Source organism: Giraffa tippelskirchi, chromosome 4 (genome assembly GCF_054371585.1).
Source record: "Giraffa tippelskirchi isolate mGirTip1 chromosome 4, T2T-mGirTip1v1.2.pri, whole genome shotgun sequence".
Taxonomy (NCBI): Eukaryota; Metazoa; Chordata; class Mammalia; order Artiodactyla; family Giraffidae; genus Giraffa; species Giraffa tippelskirchi.
Window position 1 is genome coordinate 194,725,345 of NC_137278.1, and position 26,637 is coordinate 194,751,981.

Consider the following 26,637-nt stretch of genomic DNA (forward strand, 5'->3'; position numbering starts at 1 on the left):
GTGTACACACTAGCATGTGTAAAACAGCTAGTGGGAAGATGCTGTAAGGTACAGGGAGCTCAGCTTCGTGCTCTGTGATGACCAGGATGGGTGTTGGGGGAGGGGGGTGGGAGGGAGGTCCACGAGGGAGGGGATATATGTATACATAGAGCTGATTCACTTCATTGCACAACAGACTCTAAGACAACATTGTAAAGGAACTATACTGCAATTAAAAAAAAAAAAGAAAGAAGCCATGTGGCTTGACTCCTAGTACAAAATCCCCATGCATTATCTCTTACCATATGATACAGTTCACAGTACCTTGTTCCCTTCTTTTATGGTGAATGTTGGGAAATATGTAACCAAGTTTATAAGAGTACAGAAGAGCCAAAGAAAAATACAAGAGTGTCTAGAACCATTTGCATTTAGCCACAGTTAAAGAACACTTCATCATGTATCAAAGGTGGAAAGTGGAGTCTCAAATTTAATAACTTGTGAAAATAGCTATCATTATAATAGCTCAACTGATGAATATCAGAGTGACAAATGGGGAATCAAAGGCCTCAAGATTCACGTGGCACCAAACATCAACAAAGTCAGAGTGATTTTGCACCAAATTTGAGGAACACCCAGGAAAGGTTGGTGAATCCACGGCTCAATCAGGAAATTTGTTCTTCTGACTTTGTCCCCAATTCCACAGGTGGATTTGAACTTCAGCGCTGGACAAAGTTTCCCGGCCTCCCAGGCCCACCTTCGAGTCACTGCTTCCCCTCAGTCCCTCTGCGCTCTCCGTGCCGTGGACCAAAGTGTGCTGCTCATGAGGCCTGAAGCCGAGCTCTCAGCGGCCACGGTGAGTTCTATGAGCCCCAGGGGCCAGGAGGGGCCCCACGGGGGACTCAGAGCAAGGAGAGTGGGGCGGGTTCTATTAAAGGTATATTTATCGTTATACCTGGAGTTAATCGTTTTGAGCTCTTTCATGTGCACCTTATTTTTTGGTAAGGAAGATATTACATATGAATATATAGGTATAAATGATGCATCATCCAAAATCCCTGATATCGAAGAGCTTTATGAACCCAATAATAACAGTTTTCAAACTAGTTTCAATATTTCAAAATGTCTAACAGAAGTGGCACGTATACCTGCACTAAGACTGCACAGGCTAAATGAAATATCAAATTTTAATAAGAACTGTATCAGGTGTAACACTGCATTTCCCAAGATGAACACAGTTTCTGAAGGAAGATCTATATTGTCTCTGATGAGTAAAAATTAGGAAAAATTAATTGCTATGTGACAAATGACATTAATAAATGAAACTTTTTAAAATATTAGGTTAGGGGACTTCCCTGGTGGTTCAGTGGCTAAAACTCCAACCTCCCAAAGCAGGGGTCTGGGGTTTGATCCCTGGTCAGGAAACTAGATTCCCTCTTGCGCAACTAAGACCCAACACAGCCAAATAAATAAATACTAAAAATCAAATAATAATAATAATACATAGATAAATAAATTAAATGAAATAAAATATTGGGCTAATAGGAAAAATAACAAAAGAATATGCTGAGTGTAACAACAAGAAACTCATTAATGTGTCCTAATAGTAGTTTGCCCATTTCTTCAAATTTTCAATGAGGCCAATTGGAATACCTCTTACTGAAGTTTTTTTTTTACTATCAAAATTTTATAAAGGGAAAGTTATGTTTTTTCTTCCCTACAAGAGAAACTTATAAGTAAAGGACTTTTTGGTCCTTCCAATGGTATTTAATTAAAAATCTTAAGATACTTCTAAAGGAAAGTTTAAATGCATAGTGGAAGCAAGAAATATGTGGACAAATTAAATTAATGTTTTATGGTTATATAACATAATTTCATAGTTCTCAAAAATTTTTTAAATTATAACAACCTCAATGGATAGATAAGGCAGAAGATTCTACTAGTTTGTTAATAATAAAACAGACGCTTTCAGGTATTTAGGAGCAGACCTGGGTTAGAACAAGAGTTCCTCTCAATCTTTGATAATGTTTCAGTAATGAAATGCCTGCAGTTGGTAGCATAAGTCATTCATTCCACACATACTTAAATTTAGTGCCTACTGTGTTCTGGATGTGCCTACTGTGTGCCTAAATTCTGGGGATCTCAATAGTGAACTACTAGAAAGAAAAAATCTTTGCACTCATGAATCTCACATTTTTGTAGGTGAGACAGACAATAATTACGTTACACGCTTTCGAGAAAAATAAAGCAGAGCAAAGAGACAGAGATGCTAAGAGGGAGCTGCCTTTGAGAAGTGTTTCATTTCATTGTGCTACTCACTTTGCTAATCTAATCTTGTCAAAGAATTTTGACAGAATTTTTATGTTTGTTTTATTCTTCCTGTTGAAGTGAATTTGCAAGTATCATTTTCAGTATTCTACAATCAAAGTTTATGTATTTTATAAAGATATGGAGCATTTTGTTCCCATCATTAATATTAATACCATCCTGACGTATATAGAGGATACAGGCTTATCCATGTGCCTGTTTAGAACAGGCTTCCATTTACTTTGTTGTACACTGAGTCTGTTGCTAACCACCAGGTAGAGATAAAACTAGTATTTAATTCTCTCATCCCAAAGTGTTACACAATCTCTCAAGTACAGCAAACCTCGAATTTCTCTTAATTAAATTTTATTTCATTCCAACATAGAGTCTAGGGTTTGTCTCTGAATTATTTAACAAAGGATTATGATCTTTGGGTACTTACATGACAATGTTTTGGGGTTTTTTTCCCCTAACACTGTTAAACATCTTCAAAATCATCTTCTCTATAAATTATCTAAGCAACAGAGCCACTCAAAGAAAGTCTGGCAGTGATTAGTCTTTTCTTTTCTCCTTGAACTTAAAAAAAATAAGCCACAAATAATTTTGGCCTTTTTTTTTAATTGTTTAATCCTTTTGTGGGGGGGATGGTGCCACCCCCACCACTGCACAGCATGTGGGTTCTTAGCTCCCCAACCAGAGATCAAACTCGAGCCCCCTGCTTTAGAAGCGTGGACTCTTAACCACTGGGCCTCCACGGGAGTCCTTAATTTTGTCCTTTTGTCCTTTGCATTTGTACAGGTTTATAACTTGCTACCAGTCAAGGACCTCAGCAGTTTCCCCTCAAGTGTAAATCAACAGGAGGAAGACAATGAAGACTGCATTAGTCATGACAATGTCTATATCAATGGAATCATGTATTCCCCAGTATCCAATACAAATGAAAAAGACATGTATAGCTTCCTACAGGTAAGTCCCTTATACTGCAGATGGTCACTTCTTAAGGTTCACAAAATATTATCTATGGAAAGTTTATTTTAATGCTTCCGTATCATAGTAGAGGGCAACGGAACATAGAGAGGTCAAGCAACTTCTCCAACATCTACTAATAGTAGCAGATCTGTGAAAGCAACATAACTAAGACTGGAACTTCTGGGGCTACTAAGTGAATTTTGGTTTGTCTTTTTACCGAAATTCATTGCCTTGTGATATTTATAAATATCATATATGTAAAATAATTACTTTTGAAAGAGATTTAAAACCAGAATAAAATTATCTCTATCAGTTTCCTTTCTACTCATGTGAACATTAAAAGTTTAATATTAACCTAGTTGGATTATTTGTTAAATTCTATGAAAAGAAGAATGGGTATATACATATTTTCAAATATTGATGTACTGATTCGGTTATGATTTCCTTTACAGGATATGGGCTTGAAGGCATTCACCAACTCAAAGATTCATAAACCCAAGATATGTCCACAGACTGAACAATTTAGAATACAGCCTCAAAGACTATTATCTTCTCCAGGTAAAAAATTAATTCATTGCCTAATATATTGAACCAAATAAAATAATTCTTTAAAAAAGATAAAATGTGATGAAATTAACCAAAAAGAACTTGTGATTCAAGACATGGAGAGCAGACTTGGGTTGCCAAGAGAGAAGGAAGGGTTGGAGAGGGGTGAACTGGGAGTTTAGGGTTAGTAGATGCAAACTATTATATATAGGATAGATAAAAATTGGGGAATGAAGAGCTTTTTGAATTCTTGATCCTCTCACTCCTATAAACTATTTCTCAAAGCCACTGTCATAATGTCTGAGTATGGCTTTTCTTTGCTCCTGCAGAGGAGCAGACCAAATCCAGACCTCAAGTCATAACCCTCACCACTTAGTACAACATGCAGGAGCCGCAGAGCCTCCTTTCTGCCTCTAGGTCTCCTTTCACAGACTATCCAAGACTCTGTCTGCCTCTGGGTCTCACTGCTCTCTGACTGGGGCACTCTTCCCCCAGCTCACTTATAGCTTACTATAATACTTCAGAATTCACCTAAAAATACCACCTCCTCCAAGAAGCTTTCCCTCAACCCTAGTGTCCTTTCACAGTTCCTATGTTTCTCATCGCCCTATTTCTTTTGTAGCACTTATTACAATCTCTCATAAGCTTTATCTTTAGAGTTATTGTTACTGTTTCCTCCACAGTTACTAACATGGCAAGAGTTGGTGCTTTTATGAATTTGGAGGATATTTCAGAGCCTCCCGCAGAGACTGTGAGAAAGTACTTCCCTGAGACATGGATTTGGGACTTGGTGGTTGTAAGGTAAGCAACTTCTTTTAAATTACTTATTTATTTTATATTTATTTTATTTTTACTTTTCATTTATTTTATTATTTATCATTGACTCTGCTGGGTCTTCCTTGCTGTGCACAGGCAATTTCTCTGTAGCATACAATACTGTGTGATAGCGTTTACCCATAGTAGAATGTCTTTCAAATTTGGACTCAGCCCTGTCAAACTCTGCCATGGCTTTGGCAACTAAGTTTATGTACTATTCTAACTCTTTTGTTGTCATTTCAACAATTTACAGTATCTTCCACAGGAGTAGTTTCCATCTCAGGAAACCACTTTCTTTGCTCATCCATAAAAAGCAATTCCTTATCCACTCAAGTTTTAACAGGAGATTGCAGCAATTTGGTCACATCATCAGGCTGCACTACTAATTCTGGTTCTCTTCCTATTTACACCACATCTGCTGTTACTTCCTCCACTGAAATCTTAACCCCTCAAAGTCATCCATGAGAGTTGGAATCCACTTTTTTCACACTCTTGTTAGTGCTGATAGTCTCACCTCTTCCTATGAATCATGAATGTTCTCAATGGCACCTAGAATGGTGAATCCTTTCCAAAAGGTTTTCAATTGACTTTGTCCAGATCCATAAAGGACTCAACCATATATGGCAGCTAAAGCCTTAGAAACATATATTCTTTAAAGAATGAGACTGGGAAGTCAAAACTACTTCTTGATCCATGGACTTCAATGATTATTGTGTTAGCAGGCATGATGACGACATTAACCCCTTTGAGCATCTCCATCAGAGCTCTTGGGAGACCAGTTACATTGTCAATGAGCAGTAGTATTTTGAAAGGGATCTTTTTTTTCTAAGCAGTAGGTCTCAACAGTGGGCTTAAAATATTCAGTAAACCATGTTGTAAACAGATGTTCTATCATACAGGCTCTGTTGTTTCATTTATAGAGCACAAGCAGAGTAGATTTAGCATAATTCTGAAGGGCCCCAAGATTTTCAGAATGATAAGTGAGCACTGGTTTCAACGTCAAGTCACCAGCTGCATTAGCCCCTAACTAGGGAGTCGAGTCTGCCTGTCCTTTGAAGATTTGAAGTCAGACATTGACTTTTCCTCTCCAGCTATGAAAGTCCTAGTTGGCATGTTCTTTCAATATAAGACTGTCTCATCTACATTTAAATTTCTGTCATTTAGTGTAGTCACCTTCACTAATTATCTTCTGGATAACTTGCAGCAGCTTATATATCAGCACTTGCTACATCACCTTGAGCTTTTATGTTATAGAGTTGACTTCTTTCCTTAAGAAGGAAGGAACCATTCTCTGCCAGCTTCATACTCTTCTGCAGCTCCCTCACCTCTCTCACCCCACAAAGAATTGAAGAGCATTGAACCAAAGAGAGTTGGGGCCTTGCTCTGAATCAGGCTTTGGCTTCAGGAAATGTTGTGGCTGGTTTGGTTTTCTCTCCAAATCACTCAAATTTTCTCTATGTCAAGCAGTAAGGCTGATTTTCTATCTTATCATCTAAGTGTTTACCCAAGTAGTACTCTTAATTTCCTTGAAGAACTTTCCTGAGCATTCATAACTTGGCTAACTGGTGCAAGAGGCCTAGCTTCCAACTTGAATTCCCCACAAAGCTTAATCATTTCTAGCTTTTTTAAAAGTTGCATTTATTTATTTTTGGTTGTACTGGGTCTTTGTTGCTGCATGCAGGTTTTCTCTAGTTGCAGAGAGTGGAGGCTACTCTGTGTTGTGGTGTGTGGGCTTCTTACTGCAATGGCTACTCTTATTGTGGAACATGGGCTCTGGAGCATGGGCTCAAGTAGTTGTGCACTGGCTTAGTTGCCCTGGGGCATGTGGGATCTTCCCAGACCAGGATCAAACCCATGTCCCCTGCGTTGGCAGGTGAATTCTTAACTACTGGAACACCAGGGAAACCCTATTTCTAGCTTTTGGTTTATTAAAGTGAGAGGTGTGCAATTCTTCCTTTCATTGAACACTTACAGGCCATCCTAGGATTATTAATTGGCCTAATTTCAGTATTGTTGTGTCTTAGGGAATAGGGAAGCCTGAGAAGAGGAAGAGAGATAGGGGAATGGCTGGTCAGTAGAGCAGTCAGACACACATAGCATTTATCTAGTAAGTTTGCTGTCTTATTTGGGTACAGTTCATGGCACCCCAAAGCAATTAAAGTAGTAACACCAAAAATTACTGATCACAGATCACCACAACAACTATAATAATAATGTAAAAGTTTGAAATACTGAGATAATTACCAAAATGTGACACAGAGACCTGAAGTGAGCAAATGCTGATAGAAAAATGACACAAATAGACTCGTTTGACATAGGATTGCCACAAACAATTTGTTAAAAAACACAGAACTGTAAAGCACAATAAAACGAGGTATGCCTGTATTTGGGCTTCCCTGGTGGCTCAGTGTAAAGAATCTGCCTGCCAGTGCAGGAGACATGGGTTCAATCCCTGAGTCAGGAAGATCCCCTGAGGAAGAGAATGGCAATCCACTCCAGTGTTTTTGCCTGGAGAATCCCATGGACAGAGGACCCTGGTGGGCTATAGTCCTTAGAGTCTCAAAGAGTTGGACACAACTTAGCGACTAAACAACAACAAGGCCTATATTTTAACTGCTTGCTTTTTGTTCTTCACATGGCCATCCTCTCCAGCTCCTCAGGTATGCATGAAGCAGAAGTAACAGTCCCAGATACCATCACTGAGTGGAAGGCAGGGGCCCTCTGCCTGTCCAGTGACACTGGACTTGGTCTCTCTCCGACTGCCTCTCTCCGAGTCTTCCAGCCCTTCTTTGTGGAGCTTACGATGCCCTACTCTGTGATCCGTGGAGAGGCCTTCACACTCAAGGCCACAGTGTTAAACTACCTTCCCAAATGCATCCGGGTAATGACCTCTCTTTCTTAAATTAAACACAAGTAACCATCCAGTAAATTAAAAACTGCATTCCTGGGAATACTGACAAACTTCCTATGTATAAGGTGGGCTCACCAGGAGAGAATACTGTCAGAAATATTCGAATGTTATATGACCACAGTTTCTGATATCTCCAAATACCAAATGACAAGGTTCTGACCTTATCATAATCTTCATGTCTTCTGTTCTCCAAGATTTCAACCTCTGAATTCCCGTATATTAATATGTAACTTTTCATATATGATTAATTATATTAAACTTAATTTTTACATCTCACCATAACTGTTTATAAATCTTATATACTCTGCTGGGAGACCTGAAGGTGTGGTTGAGATCCTAAGCCAAGACAGTGGGAAGGAGGTTCAGGAGGAAGGGGATATGTGTACAATTATGGCTCATTCATATTGTTGTATGGCAGAAAGCAACACAACACAGTAAAGTAATTATCCTCCAATTAAAAATAAATTTAAAAAAAATCCTAAACCAAAGGGGTAGAGCTTGCACAGGCAACAAACCTACTATCTTGACTTTTCTTCACCTCTGCTCCTACTATGTGAAAGAGCAGATTACCCCCAAATACTAAGATTTAGGTGTCAGATCCACCCATAAGATGCTCAGTCTTCATTTATATTATCTTCAGTGTTAGGCAACCGGAAATCTACTTAATCCCCCAATGTGCTTTATTTTAAGCCATTCCCTCTTTGGTTCCCTTTTCCTCTGGTTCATTTGTCCCTTTGTCTCACCCATGGTTTCAGGTCAGTGTGCACCTAGAAGCCTCTCCTGCATTCCTAACTGTTCCAGAAGACAAAGAACAAGAGACTCACTGCATCTGTGGGAATGGCCGGCAGACTGTGTCCTGGGCAGTGACCCCAAAGTCCTTAGGTGAGAGACAGCCTCCTATAGGCAATTCTCCATCTAAAGATTTTCTATATCTATGGAATCCTTATATTCAGGCAAAGAACACGCCCCCTCTCCACCAGATGGTAGAATTTTTTTCTCTCTTTCATTCTAGGATGTCTAGAAGTATACCCCCCTTTCCCTCACCTCCATCTCCACCTTGGATTCTCAGTATCATTAGCCTCTAGTCTATGCTGCTCTCATTCCTGCTCATATATTTTTATAGACCAAAATAAAAAGTCACAGAGCATTAAACATGTATAAACCTTGGGGTTTGGAGTCACTAAAGAAGACAGAGATGGCACTCATCTCTACTGGTCCCCATTTTCTAGGGAATGTGAATTTCACAGTGAGCGCCGAGGCAGTGGAGTCTCAAGAGCTATGTGGGAAGGAGGTGCCTGTGGTCCCTGAGCATGGAAGGAAAGACACAATCATCAAGCCCCTGTTGGTTGAAGTAAGTAAGCCTGCTTTTTTTTTTTTTGATGGGTCACAATGAGTCAAGAAAAACAGTGGTGAATCCAGTTGGAGTTCCAGCTTTTGGGTAAGAAGGACTAAGTAATATATGATCATGTGATATTTCACAATATGATTCCCTCTCTCTCATATCTACCTCTCTTGATTTAACTTTATAATTCCCCTCCATTTCCCATCTATCAATTTGTCTCCTTCGTATATTGTTTACACTTAAACAATTTGTTTATATAATACATTTGAAAATCAGTTCCAATACTTTTCTTCGTGAAGAAACCTGTAATTCCCCTATGTCCTGAAAGTCTCTCATTTCTAACTTTTTTTCTTTCCACCTAAAGCCTGAAGGACTAGAGAAGGAAGTAACATTCAACTCCCTGCTTTGTCCATCAGGTAAGACTCAGCCATCATAATTAAAATGACATTGACTAGAGTATAATATTTGAAGTTCAAAGTATTTTATATATACCCTTCCTACACTTTCCCTATGAGGTAAGACCCGAAGAACCATCAACCCATTTGGTAAGTGAGGAAACTGCTTCTTAAAGAGGCCAAGTAATTTGATCAGGGGACTATCCTTATCCCATGAATTCTGAGTCTTTATTTCTTAAGCACCTGTGCAACTATCAAAATGACCTTCTGACTAGTGTATGATGTGGTTATAGGCATTAATAGAAAGTGGGTAGATTCAAAATGAATATTGCCAAAGGGGATATTTTCTTGGGTATTTAGTAATACAACATGAGTAGCATATATATAACACAATTATAATATACAATACAATACGAGTAGCTGAATTGCTGAATTCAAGCCACAGCAACACCTAGTTTTGCATAGCTAACCACATTAGAGAATGAGGCTATGGTACTTCCTGAGAAAAGGTTGCCATAGACCTTTGTCCTGCCAATATTTGTTTGGTGTCAATTCTAACATCCTATCAGTCATTCAAGAAGGAAGTAAGGAAGCTTACTGTAAGGAAGGAAGGAAGCTTACTGTAAGTAAGGAAGCTTACTGTAAAAAATACAGCTTTATCTTTGTGGAGAATTTCCTAGTCTAAACAAAAACATTTATAGAAACTTAGTATACTAAGAAATTTATCAATACAATGTGTTCTTATCTCAAATCAATGTCTAATCAACATCATTTCTTGCCTTTCTCTTCGTACTCACTTCTCTTTATTATATTTTTTGTCATGTCAGGACTTAACATATTAATATATGAAATGTATTCTAAAAAATATAACTGCCTTATTATTTAGCCTTGTTTCCACATTTAAGTGAACTTACTGCTTACTACCAAATCCATCATGGATTTTCCTCCATTTCTGAGGTTTTTCATTTTGATTTCTCTCTCATGTGTCTAGGGCTAATCATCAGAGTTTTATTAAAATTAATTTTAATTACTCACGAAATACAAAAAATACTTTCTCCTTAAAAAAACCAAAACCTCATATTAAAGGCTACTGTCACCACCTTGCAATCTTTTCTAATACTTTAATGACTATCCATGTACATTTTTGAATAACACATTGATAAATTTGTTTCTGTATGGTGATTTACGCAAATGGACAAGTTTAATCATATAACTTGCTTTCTTTTTCACTCAAGGACTTATCTTAGAAATCTCTCCATGTTAAATTATAGATTTAGATAATTCCTTTTAAATTCAAACTGTCACAGTTCTGCTTGGTTTTATAGCATTTCCCAAATTGGTTTTTCCGACTATTTGCTGGACTAGGTAGATAGATAGATGCCTCCTTGTGTATATATGCAAGTATATCTAAAGAAGATACCAAAATGTGAAATTCCAAATTAAGAGCCAGTAATGTATATTCTTAGTAGAATATAAGAATAGTCTTAATAGAACTAAACAAAGCTTATTATATAAATATGCTTATATTTCCACCAGTTTATATTTTCCTGCATGATCACCAGCATTTGTTACCATCAAAGTTTTTAAATTTTGACCAAAAATTTGGATGAAAAAAAACCATTGTTGCTTTAATTTACATTTCTCTAGTAGAAAGTTAGGATGACTTTATTTTTGCACACTTATGAATTGCCTTCATATCCCTTGACCATTTTCAATATGTTGGAGTAGTTTGGGTTTTTTTGGATTCAGTTGTATACATCGATTCTTTATCTGTTGAGTAACTTGTAAATATTTCCTTTCATTTGGTAATTTGTCTTTTTGCTTTGCTTATGTCCTCTGTTTTCTTACAGAAAGTTTTTTGAGTGTAAGGGAATTTTTTGACATACAAGTAATATATAATTAATATAACTGTATATTTAGCACACAATTATATGTTTAACTACAAGATTAAATTTAACTACATGACTATGTAATTGGTATAATTGATAGTACATACATAATTGTTGTATACTACTTAATGAGTTTGGAGGAAATATACACTTGTGAAACTGTCACCCCAATCTATACCATAAACTTACCCATCACTTCCAACAGTTTCCTCTCACTCTCTTATTATTATGTTTTTGTAATATAAGATATATCCTATTAGCAAATGTTTAAGTATACAATACAGTATTATTAACTCTAGGCACTATGCTTTACAATAGACCTCTTGAATTTATTCATCTTGCGTAACTGATACTTTGTGCCCTTTGACAAAGGTTTCATTATTAATCTATAAAGATGGGATGCAGTATGATGATAAATACTACAATTTTTTTCTTTTCATCTTCATGTCATTCACCAATATTAAAATGCCAGCAAATTATGCTTAGCAGCAACTACTGCAGCTGTTAATTTCCTTTCAGTGAGTCATATACTGTTCATCTTCACCCCTTGTCCCATGTCTAGGGTTTCCATAAAAATACTGTCATCATATCTGGTGAAATTTGATGAAAGTAAAGACTGAGCATTAAGGTAGAATTCAGGAACTTTTGAGTGACAGCTGAAACCCTCCCCAACATATTCTGACCATAGTTTGGCCTTAATGAAACTCACTGAGTTGTATTCGACTATTTGCGACCCTATGGACTATAGAGTCCATGGAATTCTCCAGGCCAGAATACTGGAGTGGGTAGCCTTTCCTTTTTCTAGGGGATCTTCCCAACCCAGGGATTGAACCCAGGTTTCCCTCATTGCAGGCGGATTCTTTACCAGATGAGCCACAAGGGAAGCCCAAGAATACTGGAGTGGGTAGTCTATCCCTTCTCCAGTGGATCTTCCCGACCCAGGAATCAAACCAGGGTCTCCTGCATTGCAAGCAGATTCTTTACCAAATGAGCTATCAGGGAAGTCCCAAAAAACTAGATTTTGGGCTTCCCTTGTGGGGAATTATACAGAATCACGACTTAACAGGCACTTGTCAGTGTATAGCCTTCTTTTGGCTACAATTCCACACACAAGGAGGCTGGGAAAGGAAAGTTTCTAGAAATCTCAGGATCCCGTTCATATATGTTGAAGATATTAAAAAACTGGAACATTAAAAGAGGGACAACTTTTCAGAAGAAGTTTAGGTTCAAGGCATAGTTTTGGCTTATAGGTCTTGGAGCGCTTTAAGAAGATATACAGTAGAAGTCGTTTTCATTATTTCTGATTTGTTTCTTTCTCAAGGTGCCAAGGTGTCTGAACCATTGTCTCTGAAGCTGCCACCAAATGTGGTGGAAGAATCTGCCAGAGCCTCCTTCTCAGTTTTGGGTGAGTCCCCAGCCCTAGGGGACTAGTGTACTGTATTAGACAATATCTACTATTTTTTCCATAAATATTTTCTCAAAACAACAGCTATAATGTTAAATTCTTTGTTCTCTTTTCCTTTGGACTTACTTATTGCTTTTAATCATACTTCCGTTCTTGAAAGACTCACCCTTCCTAAAAATCCTCCTTTCTTTACCTCATCTAATTATTCATTTCTTCCTAATGATTCTGATACATTATAATCTATAAGTTTTATGACTTCCCATCTCTCCCATGTCCTAGGAGACATATTAGGCTCTGCCATGCGAAACACACAAAATCTACTCCAAATGCCCTATGGTTGTGGAGAACAGAATATGGCCCTCTTTGCCCCTAACATCTATGTTCTGGATTATCTAAATGAGACACAGCAGCTGACTGCAGAGCTCAAGACCAAGGCTATCCTCTACCTCAACACTGGTGAGTGACTGAATGAGTGCATGAAAACTTCGCAGTGTTACTTTAACAACAGATTGGATTCTCCAGTAGGCTTCAGTTACTTATCCATTCTATGATATGTAAATGTATCATTCTAGGATATATACAATAATAGGAATACTATGACAGTTAATTTCATGGGACCTATCCAATGTCCAACCTCCAATAAAATGTTTAGGACTCAGAACCATCCAACATATTGCAGCAAAATTTAGGGAATAGCACAAGATGCCAGGGCATTTTGATGATTTGTCTGGCCATGCAATGTACAATCTATCATGTTGCTTCATTAACCTTCCACTCCAGGTTACCAGAGACAGCTGCTCTACAAGCACTTCGATGGCTCTTATAGCACCTTTGGGGAGCATCATGGCAACAGTGAGGGCAATACCTGGTAAGGGAAAGACAGCTTTTGTGAGCTTCTATTTTTGTGTCAAGTCTCTTACATATATAATCAAAATTATATTCCCAGTAACCCTATCAGATATTATCATTAAGCCTATAGTTCGTTATACTGGATAAATATACAAGACTAGCAAGGTAACAAGCAAAAAAGCTGAGATTCGAATACACATATGTTAGACTTGTCCCCAGAATTCATCTTGTTCGTAATACACCAAGGTATTCTTTCTGAAAGAGCTATTTTTTTAAAACAGCCTCCATAACCATGACTTTTTAATAAGATAGCCAGTGACCATATCACACAGCATCCAAATAAACTGTGTTAACTTCAGTTTATGTTTTTTAGATCAGATTCACTTTGATCACTAATAAACTCACTAATAGGAGGAAAGAAATGAGGTGGTCCCAGTGATATCAAACATTTTTTCAAAATCCTTAAGGAAGGAACTTCCCCAGCGGTCCAGAGGTACAGACTGCCTTCTAACACAGGCAGTGCAGATTCGATCTCTGGTTGGGGAGCTAAGATCCCACAAGCCTTATAAAACAGAAGCAATTTGTAACAAATTCAATAAAGACCTTTAAAATGGCCCACTTCAAAAAAAAAAAAAATCAAAAGAGAAATACCTCAGGCAAAAAAGTATTAGAAGGTACCACACGTAAGAGCTATATATGAGAAGATGCTACCATCTGCAAAAGAAAATCACTAAAGATTTAAAGCCTTAATCAAATAAACAGGAAAAAAAATAACATTAGGAGTATAGCTGACCCTTGAAAAACATGCAGGTTATGGGTGCTGACCTTCAGCAGCAGAAAATTCTACACTATTTGTCCATCCACAGATTCAACCAACTGGGGATCATGTAGTACTGCAGCACATATTTGTTAAAAAAAAAAAAAAAATTGAGTAAGTGGACTTGTGCAGTTCAAACCATGTTGTTCAAGAGTCAACTCTACTAAATCCAGCAGACTCATCAAGTAAAGGCAATGGAAGCTCTAAGTACACAAGTATGTCTGTTAGATGACTCACAGCAGTGTGAGACGTGTCCTATGCAGGCTGCTGCTGTGAAGTGGTTATGAAACCACTGTACCAACATAGATGTGATCATCACTTCCTCTCCCCCGCAGGCTCACGGCCTTTGTACTGAAGAGTTTTGCCCAGGCTCGAGGCTATATCTTCATTGATGAAGCACATATTACCGAAGCTCTCACCTGGCTGGCCCAAAAGCAGAAGAGCAATGGCTGTTTCAGGAGTTCCGGGTCTCTGCTTAACAATGCCCTCAAGGTGAAGTGTTCCCAGAGCTAGTTTCGGTTTGTCCATCATACTGTCCACAAGGATAAGGAGAGGAAGTGATAACCTAGGGATTCCTTCAGGAAGGTATCAGATGAAAATAAAACCTGGATAGCAGCACCAGAAAGAGGGGATGGAACTTAGGGTGACTATGATACTTTGCCCCATGGTGAAAAATGTGGATTAGGACAAATTCCATGACAGCAGAATACAAAGAGCTGATGAAGAGCATTCTCAGAAGTTATTGGGAGTTTTTAAATTACTGAGTCAGGTTCAGTATTGGTAATTCATCTGTTCAAACTTTCTATTCCTTCCTGGTTCAATCTTGGGAGATGGCACCTTCTAGGAATTTGTTCACTTCTAGATTGTCCATTTTACTGACATACAGTTGCGAGTAGAGCTCTCTTATACTCCTCTGTATGTCTGTGGTGTTGGTTGTAACTTCTCCTTTTTTCACTTCTGATTTTATTGATTTGGGCCTGCTTGCTCCCTTTTTTTTTTCATGATGAGTCCAGTGAAAGGTTTATCAATTTTGTCTATCTTTTCAAAGAACCAGCTTTTAGTTTCATTGACTTTAATTTTTAGTTTCTATTTCATTTATTTCTGCCCTGATCTTTATGATTTCTTTCCTTCTATACACTTTGGGTTTTGTTTGTTCTTCTTGCTCTAGTTGCTTCAGGCATAAGATTAAATTGTTCATTTGAGATTTTTCTTGTTTCCTAAGGTAAGCTGTATCACTATAAACGTCCTCCTTACTCAAATCTCTCTCTATCTCATGTTTACAGGGTGGGGTGGACGATGAAGTGACCCTCTCTGCCTACATCACCATCGCCCTTCTAGAGATGCCTCTCCCTGTCACAGTAAGTGTCCTGGCTAAAGCATTGCTCTGGATGCAATGAAACTGCTGACATGTTGTCTGAAATGTCACCTTACTCAGCTTTCCCTCTATGCAATGCCGATGCTTCCCAGATCGATAGAGAATTTGATCAACCCACTAAGAAACATTTACACTTTCCCAGTGATGGCCCTAGTCTATTTCTTCCCTAGCAACCTTACCACCAGCACCACACACACATAGAATGAATTCTAAAGATATGGACTATACTCTTGCGTTATGAATGTAGACTAACAGATTAAAAAATACTATTTTTTTCCATCCGTAAGAACGAGGCTAGAGGGGCAAATGCTTCTGAACAACTTCTTGACTTCTGTGCTGTGGTCTGTGTTTACCTGGGGGGCCCAGCCACCCTATTCACACAGCTCACTCCCTTCCTGTTCTCCCTCGCCAGCACCCTATTGTCCGCAATGCCCTGTTCTGCCTGGACTCAGCATGGAAGTCAGCCAAGGAAGGGTCCCAAGGCAGCCACGTCTACACCAAGGCACTGTTGGCCTATGCCTTTGCCCTGGCGGGTAACCAGGAAAGGAGGACAGAGGTACTCACGTCACTGGATGAGGAAGCTGTGAAGGAAGGTGAGAGCACACCCAGGAACTTTCTCCCATCCCACGTTCCCGGGATCAAAAATTCCACACCAAAAGTCTCCCATGACTACCTCTCAGGATCCCTTTCCCTCTCTTCTTTTAACTTTAGCATTATATTTACATTTTGTTGATTTTTTAATTTTTGGCCACACCACACAGCATGTGGGATCTTAGTTCCCCAACCAGGGATCAAACCCACACCGCTTGCATTGGCTGAGTCTTAACCACTGGGCCACCAAGGAAGTCCCTCTATATCGTTATAGACTCAAAGTTTCTTACTCAAGTTACACATCCAAAGGTAAAAGGCAATATACTGTAGTAGTAAGAAGCTTGGCCTCTGAAGACTAGTGCTAAAAACGTATATGGCCCAGAGCAAGTTCTATACAAGTATTAGCTATTGATTAAGATATCAGTTCTCAATATATGCCCCACCCTCACCCAGTGTATCATATCATTTTAAACATAAGACTGAGGAAGTAATCCCATGAATATATTCTAGTATTTTATGCTCATTTCACTAGACTGATGATGTTGGACAAGTCTATTCATTATCCATCCACACACTATTTCTATGTATATAATGGTCTATATGAGAGGTAGAAGAAATAAAAAATAAGATGCAAATAATAAAATATCCAATAAAACATATCCTGCCTTTCTCCCTTGACAATACTATTAGTTGTTTATTCTTATAATGCACTGAGAAATATTTCAGATATACAAAAATGCATAAAGAATAATTAGCAAATACCTTTAATACCTCCCTTTCAGCTTAAGAAACAAAATATTGCCAATGCTGGAAAAACCCTCAGGGTGCCATGCCTACTCTAAAAGGTAGTTGATTCAGAATTTGTCATTATAATCTCCATGGATTTATCTTTTTTTGCACATGTAATCCTAAATAATATTCAGAATGCTTACATTTTTCATCTTTAGATAAGAACTATCATCCTTCTAAGTATTTCTACTTGATCCTTGTCTGTCTGCTTACCTTTTGTATTTTAAGTTCAACGTTGGGCTGAAAGGAGTACCTTGTACAGGTGTGTTAATTTTCACTGCTGCATAATACAATACAATATACTAAAAGGTTGTAACTTATATAGAGTGTCCTTCTCATGGATCTTTTCTTGTTTATTTACTTCTGTTGCAAATCATGCTGCAATGAATGCTCATATTCTCCTTGAGGGGGTAGTACTTGAGTTTGTCTAACTTGAACTTGGAAAGCATAACCGCTGGATTCGTGAGCTAAGTACATTTTCCCCTTTGCTGGATTACTGCCAAATTACTCTCCAAAGAGCTGTTTACTTCCCACAGCAGTATAAATCTGTTCCTGTTATATCACACCCTGTCAGCCTTTGGTATTTTGAGAATTACTCTATTTTTTTTTTAATCTAATGAATGAAAACCCCATTATCTCATGTGATTTGTGATGCTCATATGAAATCTCCAAAGACAGGCTTTATAGAAAATTGAACAAACCCTAGAAAAGGTCAGAATGACATCAGATATAGGAAATTACTACAACCAATCAGAGAACTTGCTCGGCTATTTCTTCCACCAATACAACTGCAGCAACCATTTGACAACTTGAACGGCTGTAGGCTTTGAACTCCAGCAACATGACCGCCTTAGCCCAAGTTCTATGAGAGGTCAAGTTCAGCTTTTCATATAAGGAAAAGCATCTAGATAAGGTTTAACAGACTATCGTTGGAATGCAACCCTCACCTCAGGTCTGGCTCCTGTACCTTTACTTGAAGTTGAATATGAGTACGTGGTCACTTACAAATCTTTTTCTCACCTCCAGATAATTCCATCCACTGGACACGACTTCAGAAACCCAGGGCGCTCATGGAGGATATTTACCAACCCAGGGCTCCATCTGCAGAGGTGGAGATGACGGCCTATGTGCTCCTCGCTTACCTCACGGCCCAGCCTGCCCCAACCTTGGAGGACCTCACCCCCGCCACGAGCATCGTGAAGTGGATCTCAAAGCAGCAGAATTCCCAGGGGGGCTTCTCCTCCACCCAGGTCCGTGCTTAGCCAGAACCTTTCACTTCACCTTCATGTAGCAAAATGTTTGAACAAGATACAAACACGTATAAGAAGAAAAAAATGAAGATAAGAATAACTTTAAATGAGGAAAAATGTTATTAGCATTTGAGGATGGTGAGAAATAAGGATGGATACATGACAGAACCATACAGTCCAAGGCAGATACACACAAAGGATATGGTTCTGTCATCTATCTAAGGATTATAATCAATCTTAAAAAGAGGATTCTACTACTGAAGTAGTGAGGGAAACAGGAAATAGGAAACCAAAGCTCCTTTTGTGGCAACTAACATGGATTTTGGGTTTCCCTGGTAACTCAGCTGGTAAAGAATCCTCCTGCAATGCAGGAGACCTTGGTTCTATCCCTGGGCTTGGAAGTTCCCCAGGAGAAGGGATAGGCTACCCATTCCAGTATTCTTGGGCTTCCCTGGTGGCTCAGATGTTAAAGAATCTGCCTGCAATGCGGGAGACCTGGGTTCAGTCCCTGGGTTGGGAAGATACCCTGGAGAAGGGAAAGGCTAACCACTCCAGTATTCTTGCCTGGAGAATTCCATGGACAGAGGAGCCTGGTGGGCTACAGCCCATGGGGTCGCAAAGAGTCAGACACGACTGAGCAACTTTCACTATTCACTAACATGGACTTTTGGGTCTTCCAAGGGTTGTCATGCCTAAGTGGGTCCTCTCACCTTTCTCTTCCAGGACACAGTGGTAGCTCTCCACGCCTTGTCCAGATACGGAGCAGCCACTTTCACCAGGACTGGGAAGGCTGCACAGGTGACCATCCAGTCTTCAGGGACATTTTCCACAATATTCCAAGTGGAAAACAGCAACCGCCTGTTACTACAGCAGGTTTCATTGCCAGAGGTGCCCGGAGAGTACAGCATGTCAGTCACAGGAGAAGGATGTGTTTACCTCCAGGTGAGATTCTGGGGACAGAAGGTCCAGAGTCACCATGGTCACTGAAAAGTCCTAACTCAGTGAATGATTTGGCAAATGAGAGAGTTGAGGAAGCTGGGAGGAGTTCTGGAGAAGGGAAAATCACCGATTTTTCTCTGTTCCACAGACATCTTTGAAATACAATATTATCCCGAAAAAAGATGAGTTCCCATTTGCTTTGGAGGTGCATACTCTGCCCCAAACTTGTGATGGACCCAAAGCCCACACCAGCTTCCAGATCTCACTGAGTGTCAGGTAAGACCTCGGACTGCATCATGTAGTACTGGGTATAACAGCCAATCTTTTCAATAGAACTCCACATTAAGCAGAGCAGTGTAACAGTGAATGTCTGTTCTGCATTTATTGAAAAAGCAACCTGTTCCCATGTTGACACAGAATTTCTCAGTGATGGGGTTTACATTGTACATCCCCCACTGCAGGATCTCTTACTGTCTAATTTCCTTATTTACAGCTTATTAATCCTCCTCAATAATAATTACATAAAGAACATTACCCCTCCCTCTAACCTGAATTCCTGATTTTATTCTAATGTAATGATTCATCCTGATCATTCTATTGTCATGAAATCTGATATTATTCTTGCTTTATCCAGGACAGAGGTGGAGACCTCTTGAAAAGTATGAATAGAAGGGAGTAGTGACTCTCCAGTTAGAATTTCTACTGGTGATAATTAAATCTCAGGTTATATATAAAAGAATCAATCTGGAGAACATACATACATATGCAGCCATTTTCAAATAACTACTGGGCTATTTGTATCTGTCCACAAGAATATTATGAGCAAACTCTGGCAGATAGTGAAGGACAAGGGAGCCTGGCATCCTGTAGTCTATGGGGTCGCAAAGAGTCAGACCCAACTTAGAGACTGAACAGTAACAACAAGACTATTATAACATGGCTGGGGATATTATTCAGGAAAAAAAGACAAAGTACATCTAACAAATAACTGGATAGGTTAGCAGTCTCATGCTCAGCTACGCTTTTGAACTGTGGGGTCGGAGAAGACTCTTAAGAGTCCCTTGGACTTCAAGGAGATCCAACCAGTCCATCCTAAAGGAAATTAGTCCTGAATATTCATTGGAAGGACTGATGCTGAAGCTAAAATTCCAATACTTTGGCCACCTGATGTGAAGAACTGACTCATATGAAAAGACACTGATGCTGGGAAAGACTGAAGGCGGGAGGAGAAGGGGACGACAGAGGATGAGACGGTTGGATGGCATCACCAACTCGATGGATATGAGTTTGAGTAAACTCCGGGAGTTGGTGATGGACAGGGAGGCCTGGTGTGCTGCAGTCCATGGGGTCGCAAAGAGTTGGACATGACTAAGCGACTGAACTGAACTGCCCAGCTATGCATCACTTATAGAGCTTTCTTAAAAGGCAGATGCTCCGAGGTCACACCCATGAAATTCTGATTCATCTGGTCTGGAGTAAGGCCTGGTCTCTGTGGTTTCAACGGGCTTCCCTGAAGATTCTAATGCACAGCTAGTTTTTTGAGCTACTTGATAAGAAATTTAGGAAGAATTTTGGTACCTTTAACGGCTCTTACGTGCTTACTGTGGACATAGAAAAAGAATATTTAATGACACAGAAAATCCTAACTCCTTTCTTCCCTGGATCTTTAGTTACATCGGAAGCCGTCCAGCCTCCAACATGGCAATTGTTGACGTGAAGATGGTATCTGGCTTCATTCCCGTGAAACCAACAGTGAAAATGGTAGGTTTACAATAAGCCCAGGAGACTCTATACTCTATTTTATTTAATGTTTTATATATCTCTAGACTAAGATATTAATATAAAATACTATTAAATCAACTCCTACCAAAGACATTATTTTCACCAAATGCAGAAATATAATTTAGCATGTTTGTATGGGGAGTTGTTTGTTTGTTTTCTCATTAAACTTTGCTTTAATGGGTCTCAAAATTTTGTGATGGATTTTTTGGTCACGTTTCCATTAAGATATTAATTTGAAATATTAATTTTAAGTACTAATAACCCCAAACTGCCACCCATGAAAAACAAATGGTCTGTAAAACATTCTCCTTTTCCTCTAGTTTTATGAAGCATTGTTATCATTAACTAGTCTTTCACTACTAACTTCAGTGGTCAATTCAGACAATTTTGAGACTGTTCCTCCACCATCGATCATACTGGGGTGGCAGGTATTAAGGATCATATTAATTTAGTTCTCTGAACTTCCTGGGCAGATCTGGTGACCTTGCCCGCTCCAGCATCCTTCCTGTACACTGCTTTAGTGACACTCACAGCAACAGTCTGTCTCCTGTCATGAACAGCACTGTGCTAGAAGCCACATCCACTAGGAAAAAAAGTGTTGGCAGGCTCCTGCTTTAATGGAGCTTAGAATCTTCAGAAAATAAAGCATAAGCACATGAACTAGTGAAAAAAATATGAAAAAGATTGACATAAACTATAACTATACAGAAGTACAGAGAAAATTGAGAATAAGAAAAAGTTTAAAAAAAAAAAGCTTCCATAATGGAATGTGAATTGAACCTTGAAATATGGGTAATTTCTAAGTTTTTTTTGTTCCCTGTTCCTCAAATAAATCAACTTTGTACATAGGTCCTGTATCATACTAATATTAAACCCTGCATCCCAATTACCTTTCCTTTTTAATTTTGCCACATTACTGTCTTTGCTTATAAAAAGCATTTCAAGAAATTTCACCCTCAGGCTTAGTTTGGTAATAAACATTCTTTTTTCTGGTTCCCCAGGGTTTTCATCTGTTTATTAACATTTATTATGTCTTAATTTTTCTCAGCTTAAAAGATCTAACGTGAGCCGAACGGAAGTTAGCAACAACCATGTTTTGATTTATCTGGATAAGGTGAGCAGCCTGCCAATCTAGTTGCAAAAAAATACAGATAGAGAACTACTTAGGAAATGAATTAAGGCATTTTTGGAGACATCACCTCCATACTAAAAATGTGAGAATTCTAACATTAGTTCCAATGAATATTCCCCTCTCCTCTATTTATATTTCATCTGGGGCTATGGGAAGAAATAGCTTGTTATATATAATATTGGGATGTGAATATTTCTAGGACCCCCAAAAGCAAGAAATTCTCCACAAAAGGTGCTGATTTATGTGCATAATTATTTTGCAAATACTGCATAATAGAAGGAAGCAACCATTGGGTTTAGTCAATTATTATATCAACATCCCAGGTGACACCAATGGTAAAGAATCCACCTGCCAATGCCGGAGACTCAAGAGACAAGGGTTTGATCCCCTGGAGGTGGAAATGGCAACCCACTCCAGTATTCTTGCCTGGGAAATCCTATGGACAGAGGAGCCTGGTGGGGTACAGTCCTTGGCGTCGCTAAGGGTTGGACATGACTGAGCACACACACATTTCAACATCACATCAGTAAGACAAAAGAGTAATATACTATCAATCTGAGAAAGGACTTAGACCATAAAATATAAGATCAGTCCACCAATAAACCAATCTGATGTTATAGTTTTGTGTTGTTGCATAGGTTATTCATTCCCATATTGATGGATATTATAGCTCACAATGTTACGAAACTTCAGTCTGCAGTGATCTGCCTTTTATATTTCTTTTTTTAAAACTTTTGATTTTGTACGGGGGTATAGCCAATTGGGCTTCCCAGGTGGCTTAGTGGTGAAAAAAAAAAAACCTACCCGCCAATGCAGGAGACATAACAGACAAGGGTTTAATCCCTGGTTCAGGAAGATCCCCTGGAGGAGAGCATGGCAACCCGCTCCAGTATTCTTGCCTGGAAAATCCCATGGACAGAGAACCCTGGTGAACTATAGTCCATAAGGTCACAAAGAGTCAGACAAAACTGAAGCAACTTAGCATGCACGTATTAGTCAGTTAACAATGTTGTGTCAGTTTCAGGTGAAGAGCGAAAGGACTCAGCCATATATATACACGTATTTGGGGTTAACAAGTATTTCTGCAAGATAGAGAAGTGAAAATATTGAATTCTGATACTTAAAAATAAACATAGGTATTCAAACAATAAAAAGCATACATCATTCACCCCTATGAACAGAGCCATGAACTCACATTAATGGAAGTCTATGAATAGTTTTAGTCATTTAAGAAACAGTTTGGGGAAGTTTTCATCTATTTTGAGAGCTTTTAACCCAATTTAAGGACCCTGTTAGCTGACCAAAAGTTTTTCCCCGAAATAGATGAATACTTAAACTCACTCAAAGAAGAGAGACGGAAGCTCCCTGGAGTATCATGTAATTCCCTTTTGCTTTATAGGTGACAAATGAGACCCTGACCTTGACCTTCACAGTTCTGCAAGACATCCCAGTAAGGGATCTGAAACCAGCCATAGTGAAAGTCTATGACTATTATGAGACAGGTGAGTGAGAGCAATGTTCACACAGAAATTAAATTCTTGATCACAGAGATTTATATTTGAGAGATGTGTTGGGCCAGTTCATTAAACTAACTGCTCTCATCAGTTCATTTTGTCTCCACCAAGTCTGATTCTCCTGTCTTTGTCTTCTACACAAACATTGTAGAAATCACCTATTGTGTAAATGCACTATTCCTATTACAAAGCACCTGTAGGATATCTGGTTCTCTTTTCTTCAGATAAAATCGACTATAGGACAATATGAAATTTAAATAAGTATAATATCTAAACTGCTGCCCTTCAAGAGTTTAGGGTAAAGGAAAGCATAACATACAATATTTGAAGACACAAGGCAGTAAGAATACATCAAATGAGTGTTGCTGGTGTTTCTGATACAATTCTTCCCACAATAAAGATTCTTTCACTAACCTGTATCCCATCAATGTTTGCTTTCCCTCTCACTTTGCTTGACTGTTTTTGTTTTTATTCAGATGAGTTTGCAGTTGCTGAGTACAGTGCTCCTTGCAGCAAAGGTAAGCAAAACTCCTTCCAGATGGAATGAGAACCCCTTTGTCTTGTCTCCCCTCAAATCTCCTCCATAAAATTCTGGCTAAATATTTTTCATGGATATCATACTGCTCAAAGTGCAACTTATTGCAGAAAAATACCTTTATTGAAAAGGAGCCCCTGATAGTCAAATCTCAGACAGTTCATAGAACTGCAAGTTGGATCATTTTAAGTAATGAATCTCATTTCCACTATACTAACTGGATTTCCTCAGGCAATACACTACCCAGATCTCAGGGAAGGAATTTTCACTGATCCAGAAAGCCACGTCCGTCTTAACTTTCTATCCTTTCCACTATCACAGATACTGGAAATGCTTAAAGACCATGTCAATGAAAACTGCTTTGCTGGAGTCCCTGTTCCACAGACTCAGATCTCCATGGAAGAAAGACAATTTTTAACATCTCTGAAGACTTGTTGAATAAATCTTTTTTTTTCCTGGCCAGTCTCTATCACTGTTTCCTCATTTACTCAATAAATGTTTATTACAGTTCCATGTGATTCCCAATAGACTCCTGAGATAAAAATTCATAGAAAGGGGTTTCCGTGCTGGCTTGGTGGTAAAGAATCCACCTGCCAATGCTGGAGACAAGGGTTTGATCCCTGATCAGGAAAGATACCACATCCTGCGGAGCAACTAAGCCCATGTGCAACAACTATTGAGCCTGTGCTGTAGCGCTCAGGAGCTACAACTACTAAGCCCACGTACTGCAACTACTGAAGCCTCTGCACACTAGAGCATATGCTCTGGAACAAGAGATGCCACTGCAATGAGAAGACCACACACTGCAACTAGAGAATAGCCCCTACTCACCACAACTAGAGAAAGCCTTTGTGCAGCAATAAAAACCCAGCACAGCCAAAAAAAATAAAATAAAATTACTGTTTAAAAAGTCAAGGGCTAAGGGATTTCAAAAGTGAGAAACATTACAGAGATGGTTGTCTGAGTAGGCTTCATTTAAAGGTTGCAGGGACAAGAAGAAAGTATTGGATTATATACTAGGAGCATGAATAGTGTGTTTGGTTATGGCAATATCCTAAGAAAAAGCCAAAGAGTGGCTTTATGAGAGAACAAAAGGCTGCCTGGAGAAAGAAAGACTTTCCACATTAAAGGGAAGTAATAAAATAGAAAGTTGACTGCCCAACATAGGGAGGCAGCATAATTAGTTGGGACTTGGTTTGAATTGGAAGTTATGTGTCCTGAGAACCAAATCTGCCATTGACCAATACATGTGATAAGTTAGCTAACCTTGGGTATCAGATTCAGTGAAGGATGACAGATTGAAAATACTGAAGAGGTGATTGAAAGAGAAGTGAGTTTTCCTAGAAGAAAGAATACATAGGACTCAATTCCTAAATAGGAGTGTTACATTGAAACATCTTTTGGGGGGTAACTTTGAACCAGAACCAAAGGATGAATATAAACTCAAGGAGGTACTCATATGCATTAAATCATCAATCATATGGATGGAGGAGTAGAAGCTTCCACAGTTTGAAGAGAAGATCCCTGGAAAGTCCTAGGAGTCCTAGTCTTCATTGGGTTGAGTCTGACAGAGCCTGGATGCTATAAACTAAGAACTGTGAAGGTCTTTGAAGTTCAAGCACCCTTAGCTCTGTCTCCAGGCTAGGCAAAAGTGAAAGCTAAAAGCTATCACCCTGGAACTTCCCTGGCCATCCAGTGGTTAATATTTTGCCTTCCAATGCAGGGGGTGTGGGTTCAACCCCTGGTCAGGGAGCTAAGATCTTACATGCCTCGTAGTCAAAAATATAAAACAGAAGCAATATTATAACAAATTCAATAAAGACTTTTAAAATGGTCCACATCAAAAAAATCTTTAAGAAAGAAAGTTAATTGCCTTCATGCTAGATTCTACTCTAAGCACTCCATAGGTATTAATATATCAACCCTATGAAATAGATATTATTATAACAATTGAGGCTTCCCTGGTGGCTCAGACAGTAAACAAATCTGCCTACAATGCAGGAGAACAGGGTTGGAAAGATCCCCTGGAGGAGGAAATGGCAACCCACTCAAGTATTCTTGCCTGAAGAATCCCTGCCTGAAGAATCCCACGGACAGAGGAGCCTAGCGGGCTACAGACCACGGGGTCACAAAGAATTGGGAATACAACTGAGTGACTAACACTTTCACTTTCATAACAAGTGAGGACACTGAGGCCCAGAGAGGTGTAATTTCCTATCCGGAGCTGCGATAGGCATTACTGACAAAATGGAGGCACAGCTCCAACCCCCTCTCCTCATCCCGCAGGCACGGTCCCGGGATGAAGGAGTTAGGTCTTGTGATTCTGAATTGTCCTTTCCTTCCTCCAGTTGAGTTGGCTGGAAAGAATGTTATAATCCATAACGTTAACTATTGACATTTGTTCAAGGATCTTTACAAAGAATGCTCCAGGATGAGCACATAGGCTGCAGCCTGAGGCCATGGGAAACATTGTTATCTGAAACCTGCCTGTAAGGGGAATGTTTATGG

At 39.0% G+C, this 26,637-nt stretch overlaps 1 protein-coding gene across 2 annotated transcripts in view; it reads left to right on the plus strand.

Moving 5' to 3' along the window:
* Positions 1–24,591, plus strand: part of A2M (alpha-2-macroglobulin) — a 42,273-nt gene extending 17,682 nt beyond the window's left edge. For both annotated transcript variants that reach the window (XM_081587890.1, XM_081587889.1), the window contains 22 exons: positions 683–832; positions 3,082–3,249; positions 3,705–3,810; positions 4,482–4,599; positions 7,267–7,495; positions 8,281–8,407; positions 8,755–8,876; positions 9,232–9,283; positions 12,473–12,556; positions 12,836–13,012; positions 13,337–13,424; positions 14,558–14,714; positions 15,506–15,580; positions 16,010–16,190; positions 18,004–18,227; positions 18,951–19,169; positions 19,315–19,442; positions 20,837–20,927; positions 21,997–22,062; positions 23,480–23,582; positions 24,071–24,112; positions 24,451–24,591. In XM_081587890.1, the coding sequence (XP_081444016.1) occupies positions 683–832; positions 3,082–3,249; positions 3,705–3,810; positions 4,482–4,599; positions 7,267–7,495; positions 8,281–8,407; positions 8,755–8,876; positions 9,232–9,283; positions 12,473–12,556; positions 12,836–13,012; positions 13,337–13,424; positions 14,558–14,714; positions 15,506–15,580; positions 16,010–16,190; positions 18,004–18,227; positions 18,951–19,169; positions 19,315–19,442; positions 20,837–20,927; positions 21,997–22,062; positions 23,480–23,582; positions 24,071–24,112; positions 24,451–24,467 (2,724 nt within the window). In that variant the 3' untranslated portion in view covers positions 24,468–24,591. The remainder of the gene's footprint in view (positions 1–682; positions 833–3,081; positions 3,250–3,704; positions 3,811–4,481; positions 4,600–7,266; positions 7,496–8,280; positions 8,408–8,754; positions 8,877–9,231; positions 9,284–12,472; positions 12,557–12,835; positions 13,013–13,336; positions 13,425–14,557; positions 14,715–15,505; positions 15,581–16,009; positions 16,191–18,003; positions 18,228–18,950; positions 19,170–19,314; positions 19,443–20,836; positions 20,928–21,996; positions 22,063–23,479; positions 23,583–24,070; positions 24,113–24,450) is intronic.
* The last annotated feature ends 2,046 nt before the right edge of the window (positions 24,592–26,637 follow it).